General features: G+C 50.0%; 1 protein-coding gene across 20 annotated transcripts in view; it reads right to left on the bottom strand.

Moving 5' to 3' along the window:
- Positions 1-13,345, bottom strand: part of LOC142587302 (uncharacterized) — a 410,079-nt gene that overhangs the window by 30,222 nt on the left and 366,512 nt on the right. For 12 of the 20 annotated variants that reach the window (XM_075698179.1, XM_075698189.1, XM_075698180.1 and 9 more), the window contains one exon: positions 10,007-10,064. The exons of the other annotated variants lie outside the window; for them this stretch is intronic. In XM_075698179.1, coding sequence (XP_075554294.1) covers positions 10,007-10,064 — 58 coding nt within the window. The remainder of the gene's footprint in view (positions 1-10,006; positions 10,065-13,345) is intronic. 20 annotated transcript variants of the gene reach the window in all.

Raw genomic sequence — 13,345 nt, 5'->3', positions numbered from 1 at the left:
ATGTATAACATTTAATATTTATACAGTGCTGGCACACAGGCACCCACAACAAGTCAACTGGGACCTACACGAAGCCTTCAAGGGTTAAAATGACATTTCGTAAAGTTTTGCAGCAGTGTCAATACACACTGAACAGGTATGTAATATGACAAGAAAAAAAGGCCTTACATTATTATGTAAACTCATAGCCAGAGTCATCATTGAAAAAAAAATAATTTTTCTCTCTAAAAAAGTGAAGGGTGGCCATGCTACACTGAACAGGCACCCTGCACCCTTTTTTTTAAATCCAGGCATCTAAATTTTTTAAGATTTCAAGTTTTCTGCAAATGTAATATTCTATAAACTTTCCAAAGTACGTGCAAGTCATAAATGTTCAAGGTAAAATTATTGTATAACACACCTCCAAATTGAAAGGCACTGCAATTAGAACACAAACCAGTTCATTACAGAAGCCTCGAGCCAACATCTTACGTTGTGTATAACGAACCAAAGTTTTGTGCAAGACTATTTCATGGAAGACTGTCTTACGCTTTATTTACACAGTCTTGGTGGAGTAGTAAATGCACCACATGACGTATAGCACAGAAAGATTTAATCAGTGGAGGTGTGTTAACAGGCCTTGAAATTTCACCGAGAAGCAGCCTTTCACGAACACTACGAGAGCCTATGTGACCACTTTACGAGGTGGTATAAAAAAATCTCGAGACTGGCTCTGTTTCAGAGATTGTAATTTATATGTGTATTCAGATGCTGTCACATTTGAAGTAGACCCCTTTCACAGCAATATCGGGCTACCAGCGTTTTTTGCCACTCTGTGAACACCGCTTGAAAGTCATCTTGTCAGAATGAGTTGATCAGTTTCTGGGATTTAGAAGCTTGATTTAAAGAGCCCCTAGCGAAGTTCCATTGCAAGTTTCGGTTATAAACTGGAAGCTGTAAAATGCCATCTCAAGCAGTGCTCTACCAGAATTATTGGAGGAGATAGAAGAAATTGACCTCAGTAGGCGGGCGCCCCTGCCAACCCTCTCTGCCTTGACTAGCTTTCGCAAGCCTTCCCAGCATTCCCCCACACCAGACCTAGCCATATTCACGTGCGGAGTCCCACCCTGCCTTCTGCATTGGACGAGCAACCCAAGTCATGCGACATGGTGAGTGATGTAGCCAAGCAGTGTGTCACAGGATTCCGGCTGGGGACGGAGCTTCCTCGAGAGGGAGGATGAGCAGTGTTTGGTCTGAAATTGCAGCTATTTTTTTGCCGCACACAACTGTAAAACTTAGCAGGTACAATTGTCAGTGGGCGATATATACGCCGTGCTTGTCTGTTTAAAATGGGCAAACTTAGTGAGGGGCCTTTCAACTGCTAGGCTTTTTCACATGCTAGTTCAGTGGACATTTCCTGCAATACAGGAACTGTTTTGTCGTTGTTGCTTTCTTCCGACGCACAATTCATCAACGGTTTACAAATGCAAAGTGCAGACAGACCTGCTATGCTGGTTTGCCACGGTTGGTCTCGCTGAGGCACCGAGAATTCACTCCACCTTTCATTAGAAATTTAATTTCCAAGTTCTAGGGTTTTGTCAAACCTCTCTATCGATGTTAAAACAGGTACGACATGTCATTTATTAAACGAGTTGCTTTTTGAGAGGCAGGGAAATGACTGAAAAGACAAAACGAGTGTGCTTGGCAGTTGCAGTCATAGGGTTAAGCAACTGTGTCAGAAAGGTGACTTTATGGCTGGGCTTCTGATTCTGTGAAGAGAGGCAAATACTAAGCGGAAGCCAAACCTGATGAGTAGTGCAAAGGTGAAAGAGAAATCACGTTGTTTCCGGCGAGAAACTCGCATGTGCAGTGCTCTGTCCACTACAGCATTCAGTTCCTGGTGTGCTCCAGATAGAGCTGTTTTCACACCAAACGTCCTCCCCCTCAGAAGCCCTAAAATTTGGCAGTAGGACTCGCCATTCACTGGCTGGCCATTAGGGACGAGTTCCTGTAGTACAATTCCTGTAGCACAGATTAGCACACGACTCAAGCTTTGTACCAAGCCAGATGTGGGTGGCACAGCTGATGCATTGTGCAGTCGTGAGAAAACAAGCAAATGTTTTCATGTCACCTGCAGTGCTCCCTGCAAGAGCACACGTGTGGCCTGGCAGCTCCCAGTCGGGCCTTGTCACAAAGTGGCGCGTGAAGCGCAGCATGCAAGGGGGTGGGGCACTACTGTTATTTTTTTTCCACAGGTGCGAATACAAGAAAGCATGCTAGAAACATATCAAAGAAAGGTTTCTATCAACTCGCCATTCTTCGCCATGCTGAGAAAAAGTTCTTGGCACAGGCAATATTTACTGCCTACTATGCTTAGTTTTTATTAAAAAAAAATGTTTGTTGCTTCTTTGCTTCTTATTATGCACCAGATGTAACAAATCTGTATATAGCAAGCACATCTTAAAAGTTTGTTTAAATTTCTTATAGACGGGTTTAGCTGTTTTGAATTACAGTAAACGTCCATTAATTCAACTCTGCTTAGTTCAATTTTTGCGGTTCGTTCGAGCCTGACGGGTCCTGGCCAGCGCCAACACATTTGTATGGGCCGAAGCATTCATTATTTTGCTCCTAAATTGGCCTTTGCTGGATAATTCGAAATGTATCACTCAACTTGACCTAGGGGATGGCGAGACCAACATTACTAGACTGGGTTCAGTTGCTTAACTCTCTGTAGGCGCCGTATATCGCGGGCGCCCCCGAGCCTTGGCTTGCCACCAGAGGGCAGGAACGCCACAGGTAGCTCTACTCTGGCGCAGCCAGGGGCTTAGCCGGGGGTGTGGGGGAGCTTACGGGGCTTCAGCCCCCCCCCCCCCTGAAATTTTTTCATGCTGTCCATGCACCGCCGACCAAAGCAACGCTTGGTGCCAGAAATATATGCGAATATGCGAATGGCAGTTTTAAACTATGCGAATGCCACGTAGCTGGCCAGAACCAAGGTAATGTTATTTGCCGTCGCTTGGAGATACTCAAATTATTGTTTTATCACACCTAATTAGATAATTAGTCCTATTTAATGAACTTCGCGAAAAATTATAAACAGATTACAAGTGTCAATGAGAAAGTTGTAGAGCGATATGAAAAACTCTCGACACAGCTTTTTGTTCCTCAGTACGTGCTACAAAAAAGTATTTTTCCGAGCGTGAAAGCAGCCCGGGAATGCACGCAGAGTACCTCGAGCGGCGGGATTCTTTCACACTCGGAAAAACACTTTTATGTAGCTTGTATTGAGGAACAGAAAGCTGTGTTGGGAGTTTTTCATGTCGCGCTACAATCTTACCATTGACACTTTTCATATAATTATATATTTCAGAAAGTTATGAAATAATTAAGACTAATGACATAACTAGGCGGAATGAAAAAAAATATTTGAGCATCTCCAAGTGACGGCAAACAACATTACCTTGGTTTTGTTCAGCTACTTGGCATTCGCATATTTTAAAACTCTGGCTAAAGTTAGCTGAGACACCCTGTACATACAAACTATCAGAACTTTATTTCGGGTCGGAAAAGAAAATGAAGCTAGCGCCATTTCTTTCATCAGAGCACCACATTCACAAGTGCAATGTTAATACCTACATGAGCTTTGCTCGCTTGCGAGCATACTTGTGCATTCAAGGCAGGTTCTCGCTGCAGGAACGGAGCATAAATATGCGTTCGCGTCGCCAAATAAAATTGGATAACATGGGTAACATTGGATAACAGACCCAGCAGCGCGGCTCCATCCAACAGCTCTCCCTACTGTTACCGTGCTGCCTAAGATGAGCCATCGACAACCCCCTGCAAGAAATGATCCTGGCCCGCCCGCAGCGCTTGCTCAGACAGCCAATCAGAGGCTCTTGTGCCCTCGCCGTGCAAGATGGCGAAAGTGCGAGTTGTCTCACTGCTTTTCTGGTCCATTGTGTGCGCGCCTTGTGGGCCTTCTCCCGCAGTGTTGCCGTGATGAAGCGGCAAAATTCGCCTTTTATCGTGAAGCTTTAAATCGTAAATTGGGTCGAATGTGGTGAGAAGTCGGATGTCCCCGCAGCGTGCAAGATTCCGAGGAGCACTCTCAGCATGATCTGGAAGAATAAGGGGGAGACTAGGGCTAAAGCGGCCAAACTTTCAACCCGGTGCCCGTGGCGCCCGACGCGTACGCATGGCTGTGTACGAGTGGTTCATCCGAAATTGCTTTAGTCGTGCTGACTTCCGCATGCTCGGTGATGACTTAAGTTCTGATGAATGCGACGAAGCCGTTGCCGGTGTTGCTGAAGTTTGGAGCGAGCTGTCAGAATTTCCGAAAGCTGTTGACAAATCAACAGTGGATGAGTTTGTGAGCACAAATGATGGTGTCGCGACCACGGGAGAGCCCGGAAACAAAGACTACATTGCCGACATCATACCGAGCACAAGTGAAAGTGGGCACAATGAGGAAAGCAACGACGGTCTTTGGCCCACATCCTCCGAAGTGATTGGTGCGCTTGCACTAGTCTGGTGCTTCTACGCGAATGCGTAAAGTTGCGGCCTTAGCTGCTCCAACCCCTTAGACAATGTGGAAAAGTGCGTGCATTGCAGGCAGCGAAAATGCCCAAGCAGAAGAAAATACAGGACTATTTCGTGCGAAACTAAGCTAGTTTCATCAATAAAGTGTATGTGCTTTTATGACATTTAATTATTTAGCAGGCTTATATCGAATTATGCTCTATATCTAACTGATAGGCGTATTTTTGCGAGTTTGATATAGCCAGGTTCGACTGTAGACAATAATTGGATACATTCAAGCTTGATATATCTGGGATTGACTGTATTGGAACACAACTATAAAAAAAGCTACAGTAATGAGTTTCAAATACCATTTCAGCATTCAATTATCACTGTCATCTATTCTGGATTATGCTCAGTTTTGCAACATGGCACTGAGATGACACTAAATGAAGCAAAGTGACATTCGTTCACAGTGAAACTACATTTTTCAGTCCGGCATGGGGTACCAAATGTTCCACAGTCTATGTAGCAAGCACGTGACGCCCCCTCAGGCATAATGTTCGTTCGCCGCCAGGCTCGGTGGCCTGCTAAGCTCGACAGGCAACATTGATCACCGCACCGCAATAAACACCGACGAGCACGGCTGCTCGGCGGTCAGTCATCGTTCAGCACCACCACGCTGCGGAGCGTCTGTCTATCGGAGGGTGCCTCGAGCCCTCCCTTGTTTGAGAACCCGGGTGGATCGTGACACTGGCGATGAGGATGGGATCCTCGTGACAGTGGCGACGAGGATGGTGACGAGTACCCGCGGGTCATCCCACGCCGCTGCAAGCGGTGAAACACGGCCCCCGTTGCTGTCGCCATGCCGCTGTACGGAAGGCTCGAGCCGCTCGAGGGAGATGGGTCCGCCTGGCAAATTTACGAGGAGCAAGTCCATGTGTTATTCCGGGCAAACGACACACCCGAGGCCAAACAGCGGGACATTTTCCTGGCCAGCTGCAGGACCCGCGTCTTCAGCCGACCCTCAAGCCAGCCACGCCGCACGTTAAGACACTGGGTGAGCTGCTCGCCATACTGCGCTCACACGTCAACCCAGCACCGTCCACACTAATGGAGCGTTTCCGCTTAGACAACCAGAGCTGCCGGGAAGGAGACACGCTCAGGCAATTCGTTGCTGCGCTACGAGGGTTAGCGAGTGCCTGCGCCTTTGGGGACCAACTGGACTTGCTGCTCCGGGACCGTTTCGTCTGCGGAATCAACGACCCTGCCATGCAGAAACGACTCCTGGAGCTTCCCGACCCCTCGCTGGACGCCGCTGTGAAGGCAGCGCTGGCAATGAAAGCTGCCGCCAAGGACGCCGGCAAGATTTCCCGTGCGACTGGCTCACTGTCGACGGAAGTGGCGGTCAACAAGTTGGCGACAAAGGGCAGTACCTGTGATCGCTGTGGTGGTGCCCACTCCCCTTCACAGTGCCAGTTCTCTCAAGCGCAATGCTTTACGTGCGGGAAAACTGGGCACCTGGCACGTGTATGCCGAAGGGGGAGGACGAACAGCAAACAGCAGCAGCAGCCTGATTCAAGCCCGGGTAACACACAAGGCTGCGGCCAGGGTAGCCGTCGCAAAGGTACGCAGCGGAGGCGTGCGGCAGCAAGCTCAAGTTCTTCCGCGGCCAGGCTCCACGTCGTGGCCGAGAACCCGCCGATTTTCGACATGTGGCACACAGGCGTTGTACCGTCGTCTGTGCCGCTGTACATGCTGACCGTCGAAATCTGCGGGCACCCCATTTCCATGGAGCTGGACACAGGGGCCAGCGTGTCAGTAATGGCCGGGAAACTCTTCAAGCATACTTTCCCCGGTGTGTCTGTCGAGGCTTCAGGCGTGATGCTGCGCAGCAACTCCGGGCAACTCTCCCAGGTCCAGGGTCAGGCACAGGTCAGCGTTCGCTTCCCTTCCCCTTTACCCTTCCCCTTTACTTAAGGAAGGGGTCGTCACTGACGCTGCTGGGCTGTAACTGGATTCATTCACTGCGCTTTCGTCTGCCAGAGTACCCAGAAGCCAGCCTGCATGTGGTACAAGACGTCCCCAGCCTCCTGACTGAGTTCAAGTACCTGTTCCAGCCAGGGGTGGGCACATTTGCCGGCACGACGGCTGGCATCTATGTACCTGAGGGAGCCCGGCCACGTTTTTTCAAGCCTCGCCCACTGCTGTTCGCCCTGAAGGACGGGGTCACCCAGGAGCTGCAACAGTTACAGAGAGAGGGCATCCTGGTACCTGTCAAGACATCTGAATGGGCCGCTCCCATCGTACCAGTCCTCAAGCGAGACGGCAGTGACAGGATTTGCGGGGATTTCAAGGTTACCATCAACCCCGTCGCTACCATCGAGAAGTACTCGCTGCCCCAGATTGAAGATCTCAGGTCAGCATTGTCCGGTGGACAGAAGTTTACAAAGCTTGACCTCAGAGATGCTTACCAGCAGCTGGTGCTCCAGGATGCCTCCCAGAAGTATGTCACAATATCAACAATTTTGGGGCTCTTTCAGTACACGCGCTTACCGTTTGGTGTGGCCTCAGCCCCAGCCATATTCCAGAGGGAGATGGACAACCTCTTCAGAGGCATGAGGCACATGGCGGTGTACTTGGACGACATCCTGGTTACTGGCAGCGACGACGGGACCACCTGCAGAACCTGCACAACGTCCTGGCACAACTGGAGGACGCCGGCCTCAAGCTGAAGCTGGAAAAGTGCGTTTTCCTAGCCCCCAGCGTTGAGTACTTGGGACATGTCATTTCCCAGGCAGGCCTAGCCCCGGCCCCCCGCACAGTTGATGCTGTGCTCAAGGCCCCTAAGCCCCAGAACAAGAAGGAGCTGCAGAGCTACCTCGGCCTCATCAACTTCTACAGGAGTTTTCTGCCGAACCTGTCATAGCATCTACAGCCGCTCCATCTTCTGCTTCGAGATGGTCAGCAATGGGTCTGGAAGAAGGAGCAGGACCGGGCTTTGCAGAGCAGCAAGGAGCTAATCACCAAGGCTCCAGTGCTGCTGCACTTCAATCCCGCTAAGCCTGTCCTCCTTACTGTAGATGCATCACCGTACAGTGTGGGAGCAGTCCTGGCACACCGGGACAAAGATGGCCAGGAACATCCTGTGTCGTTTGCTTCTCGACGGCTTCATGCTGCAGAGCAACGTTACAGCCAGCTGGACAAGGAAGGTTTGGCCCTCATGTTCGATGTCGAACGCTTCCACCAGTATCTGTGGTGCCGGAAGTTCGAGGCGGTCACAGACCACAAGCTGCTGTTGGGGCTGCTGGGGCCTGACAAGACAGTTCCTGTGCAGGCATCACCTCGAGTGGTACGCAGGGCCTTGAGGCTGGCAGCTTACATTTACCAGCTAGTTTACCGTCCGGGAAAGGACCTGGGACCTGCTGATACGCTGAGCCGCCTGCGCCTGCCAGAGGTGCCTGATGCTGTTCCAGAACCTGCTGAAGTGTTCATGCTGGAACACGCATACCCGGAGGTGCTCTCCAGATCAGCAGTATCTCCAAGCAACCAGCCGGGACCCAGACCTGTCTCAGGTGGTCAAGGCGGTGTCCCATGGAGAGGAATTGGTGCAGCAGGCCTATAGCCACAAGGCCGCTGAGCTGAGCTAACAGAAGGGCTGCCTACTGTGGGGTTCGAGGGTGGTGATCCCAAAGTCTCCGATCCAGGGTTCTGCAGTTGCTGCATGCGGGTCATCCGGGGATAGAAAAGACCAAGATGGTGGCCCGATCCCATGTTTGGTTGCCTGACCTGGACCAGGTCATCGCTCACTTGGTGCAGAGCTGCCAAATCTGCCAGGAGCATCACCAAGCCTCGCGTCATGTGGAGATCACCCCCTGGCTGTTCCCACAGAGACCGTGGTCCTGCCTCCATGTGGATTTTGGGGGACCCTTAAAGGGCCATTACTTCCTGGTGGTGGTGGACGCCTTCTCGAAGTGGGTGGAGGTTCTACCTGTCACCACTCCATCAGCAAGCGCGACCACTGCAGCGCTACGACAGGTCTTCGCCGCCCAGGGGTTGCCGGATGTCATCGTGTCCGACAATGGTCCTGCTTTCACCAGCACAGAGTACCTGGCCTGGCTGACGAAGAACGGAATCCACCGGATGATGGTTCCACCGTACCACCCTGCTTCAAATGGTGCAGCCGAGCAGGTGGTGCAAACCATCAAAGACAAGCTGAAGAAGCCAGACTGGGGATTTCAGGACGTAGATTGCCCGGATACTATTTCAGTACCGGACCATGCCCCACGATGTCACTGGCCGTGCCCCCTGTGACCTCATGCTGGGTCAGATGGTCAAGACACCCTTGCATCCGGACCTCCGATCCACAGTGCTCTTGAAGCAGCTGAAGCAGAAGCTTTCAATAGAATAAGCGCCAAAATTGACAGCACACAATAAGAAATACAGACAGGACAAGGCGCGACAAGGACAGGAAGCGCCTTGTCCAGTCTGTATTTCTTCTTGTGTGCCGTCAATTTTGGCGCTTATTCTATTGAAAGCTATGCACCAACTAGCCCCACAACGTGTTTTAAAGCAGAAGCTGGCTGCTGACCAAGGATGCCGTCCCAGGCCTTTGCCAGAGTCGAGAGCTCCAGTTTCCGCCAGGAACTTCCGTCCTTACCCACCCTGGTCTGCCGGACAGGTGGTGCCTCCTGCCAGTGCCTCATTGCTGCTCGTCCGCATGCCAGACGGGGCCATGTGGCACAGACACGGCGACCATGTCAGACCTCGCCTCGGGACCTGGCCAGAACCCTCGACTGCCACTTCTGAGTTCCAGCCTGCAGGAGGACTAGCGGGAGCACCAGTCGCTTCCAGCGGAGCACCACCAACCTCGGATGCAGCAAGCGTAGCCAGTGGTGCGGCACCCGTTGGACCGGTGTCGAGCCCAGCACCACTCATGAGGCCGACCACTACGGACCCTCCGGTTGGAGCGAGGCTAGCTGAGGCAGCACCCGGCGTTGCCACACCCGACCTATCAACACCGGTGCCCGGGCGGAGTACTCGACGGCGGAGGCCACCGGACCGTTACTCGCCTGGATAGCAGGCACTGTCAACCCAGCTAGGGTGGAGGCAGAGCCTCGTATTTCGTACATGGACGTTTGTTTTTTATTTAACAAACAAACTGAGGTTATGGGGGTGTAGCAAGCATGTGACGCCCCCTCAGGCATAACGTTTGTTCTCCGCCTGGCTCGGTGGCCTGCTAAGCTCGGCAGGCAACATTGATCACCGCACCGCAATAAACACCGACGAGCACGGCTGCTCGGTAGTCAGTCATCGTTCAGCACCACCATTCTGCGGAGCGTCCGTCTATCGGAGGGTGCCTTGAGCCCTCCCTTGTTCACGAAACCGGATGGATTGTGACAGTCTAGTCATTTAATCACTGCCAATATATCACTTGGCAAAACCTGTATTAAAGGACACAGGCCAAGCCAAGATGACTTTGTCAGCAATTGACTTGACACACACTTACCGGGTACATACGAGGTCAGTCTCATGTGGTTTTGCAAGCCTAGCATTGCGAAGCCAATCTGAAAAAAATTGTGTGTGGATGATGCAGTGAAGGTGCTGCCCCTTTGCGAAAAATACCTGTACACCCCACGCCCGGGGCACATGCCAAGAGGCAATGCATATTTTCTAGCACTGCCTCACTATAGGGCAGCAAGGAACCCAGCTGACCACTACGCCACCATACACACAACTCCAGTATTCATTCAATATCCATTCAGTATTCAGAACTCCGGATTACACTGCAATGCAATCCTGAAATACACTGTTGGCTGACCAAAGCAGCTGACTTTCCACCTCAAGTTGCAAAAGTTTCCAGCTGGCCTCCCTTAATAAAGGAAACTCACCGCCTATGGCTGGTTAGCGACAGTAACTAATTCATAAACAATAAGCCGTTCAGAAACAGGGACAGATGAGAACATGCGCCAACTGGGGCGAACAAGAAAACAGCCACACATGGGTATGCCATGATGCGAATGATGAACTTCTGCAATTTTTACTGCCTTTTCTTTACCAGCCGTCTTGCCTTTAATGTCGCAGTGACATTCTTGAACGCCATAAAGTGCTGCTTGGCAATTGTTCTTTAACCAAATTTCTTGCTGGGCTAATTGGTTCATAACTGAATACTGGTAAGCACAATTTTAAGATGGGACTGAAGATAGACACAGAAGCACAGGACAAGCACTAACTTACATTTCAACTGCAAGTCAACGCTTGTCGTGTGCTTCTGTGTCTGTGCTCTGTCCCGTCTTAGAATTGTGCTTACCAGTATGCAGTTGTTTGGTAATTGCTGCACCCCCCTCCCCTATGTAATACCCTCCTGCGAGAGGGCCTTTAGGGGTATTCTGAATAAATAAACTGCCATCATGGTTGCAAATGAGTTTGTTACACTGAATGCACGGCCAATGAGCATTCCCAGAGCTTTTTTTGATTGGTGCCTGGTCGGGAAGAGAGAGTGCATTGCAGTCAGGTGACCACCCCTCCTGCTATAACACCTATGCCACAAGGGTGCTTGCACAGCTGCCCCAGCCAACTTGCCACAGCTTCATCTAACACAGTGACGCATTATTTCACATGCTCCAGTGCGTGCACAGGAAGAGTGTCACAGGGTGCCAAACCACTGCACATTAAGACCACGTCTGCAGATGCATTACACATCATACCAAATCAGTTTGCTTATAATTGTCACATTCTCCTCTCTTCTCGATTGTCTCCCCTTTTGTCATACTCAGTGAATAAAGAAATGCATTGCAGGCAACGAGAGTGCAATTTTTGAGGCACTGTGCACCCAGTTCTTGAACCCTGCTCACAGTTTAACTAAGAGTGCGTTCAGATTTTCAATTTTGCCCTCCGATGTGCCCATAATTATGATGCAGACTGTCAATGCTATCAATCCTGCAAATGTTAGAAAAGCTTCAGCAAACGAAATCACATCAGTATGCTTCTGGTCTAGGCCTAGGTCTAGGCGATGCTCTACGAATTGAGCTGCTGTGCCGCTGTCTTCCCATCCACTTTCCAAGGTATTTATGTGTTACTACTAGAACTAACCCTGGGAGTGTTAGCCAGAGTCACCACTTACAAACCATGGCGGCGGATGTGGACCATCCTTTCTGTTGCAGGCATCATGAGTATGTGACCTTTTCGGGTGAAGGTCAATAACCCACACATGCTACCTGAAGGCATCAATGTTGCCGGATTCTATACCCTCATTATGTAATGAATGAGAACAAAGGGGATTAATCGAGGGACCCGATTTTCGGTCAGGTGGCACAAGATTGTCAACAAGGGTCTGCTAGTAATGCAGCCCCAATCTTTCTTACTGATCACAATGCAATAAACCTTACACATTGTTTCATTTAAATCAGCTCGAGATTGTAAAGTTCTCTGAACCACAGAAAAATATCACAGACAGGGTGGTACAGGAATGCCAAGCAAATTTGCTCAGGAGCTACCTAGTCACATTACAAGGTAATTACTGTATGCAGAAGAACCTCATTCATAAGTTTCGGAAAAGAACTGCAAGAAAAAACATTAACCGAGAAAACGTAAAATCGGAAGTAACTAAAAAAATATGACACTCAACTATTGTTGACATCTACATAATGCAAGGCACCCTGTGGATTGTTGCGGCAATAGATGTTGATGCACGTCAAGCTGGTGGTGCTCGGCTGCCCGAGCCGTGTTTTGTTGTTTTCTTATTGCGTGGTGTTTTAAGAAGGCCGACGCTGGATGCTACCGAAGGGATGCCGACAATGCACTGCCTGCAGCAGGGAACGGTGGCGCATTTGGATTATCGCCTACTAAAAAAAGTGCAGTGGGCTACCAATGGCATTACGCACTATAAAACAAGATGGGTGAAGATGCTTATCGCAATAGGTTTGCCGACGATAGCTGCGAATGCGGCATGCATTTACCGGAATAAGAAACTGTACATGCAGTCGTTTTCACATGAGACGGGTGGCTATACAATGTTGTCGATGGCGTGCACCTCGCGCCTTTTCTTGTTCACAGGGGATCTAGCGGCCGGAAAATGTAGACGATCGCAGTCAGCAGCAGGGAACGGCGGTGCTTTTCCGTTATCACCGATTAAAAGCGTGGGCTTCTGACTGCACCAAGCGATGTAAAACAGACAGGCGAAGGTGCTTACTGCAATAGGTTTGGTGGTGATAGCTAAGAACGCCACGTGCTACAATCCCAAAGATTTGATGGCACCAAAATGAGAAACGGAGTGTGCGCAAGCGTTTTCACGTGAGACAGGCGGGTGAGTATTGCGGCGAAGCTGCCATGTCGGCCAGCTATATACTGTTCATACGATGTATTGTACTATCGCAGTTTGGCGATGTACTGAAAGTCGGTGCCGAAAAATTGTGTTTTTTGGGAATGTACGAACCGGTAAAAGATAAGCGTAACTCTATTGGGTCGTTTTTTGTGTTCTCGTTGCCAACGTTGGTGCTGGGAAAACATACGTAACCAGAATGTGTCAACGAGGTTCTACTGTATATATTTTCTGTTTCATCTTTATCATGCGCTTAATGATTACACACGTGATCTCCCATCAAAGACACCGAGTGCACCTAAGCACTTATGAATTTTGAGTGTGAAAGCATTGTTGTCCAATGAAATGTCATTGAGCAGTCCTTTGAGTTTGGCGCTGTGAGTAATGTTTGCGTTAATACTTGTTCTGTCTGCCGTGTGTTGGGACAGTTGACCACAATGGTGGCTTTCGCTGCCTGCCTCGTCTTGCTGCGTTCTTTGACTCGCTCACTACCGTCTGCGGAGTACTGGCACGGACGGCCACGTTTCA

Source organism: Dermacentor variabilis, chromosome 7 (genome assembly GCF_050947875.1).
Source record: "Dermacentor variabilis isolate Ectoservices chromosome 7, ASM5094787v1, whole genome shotgun sequence".
In the NCBI taxonomy this organism is placed as follows: Eukaryota; Metazoa; Arthropoda; class Arachnida; order Ixodida; family Ixodidae; genus Dermacentor; species Dermacentor variabilis.
The sequence above is the reverse complement of the archived record's forward strand: the minus strand, read 5'-3'. Positions and strand labels throughout refer to the sequence as shown.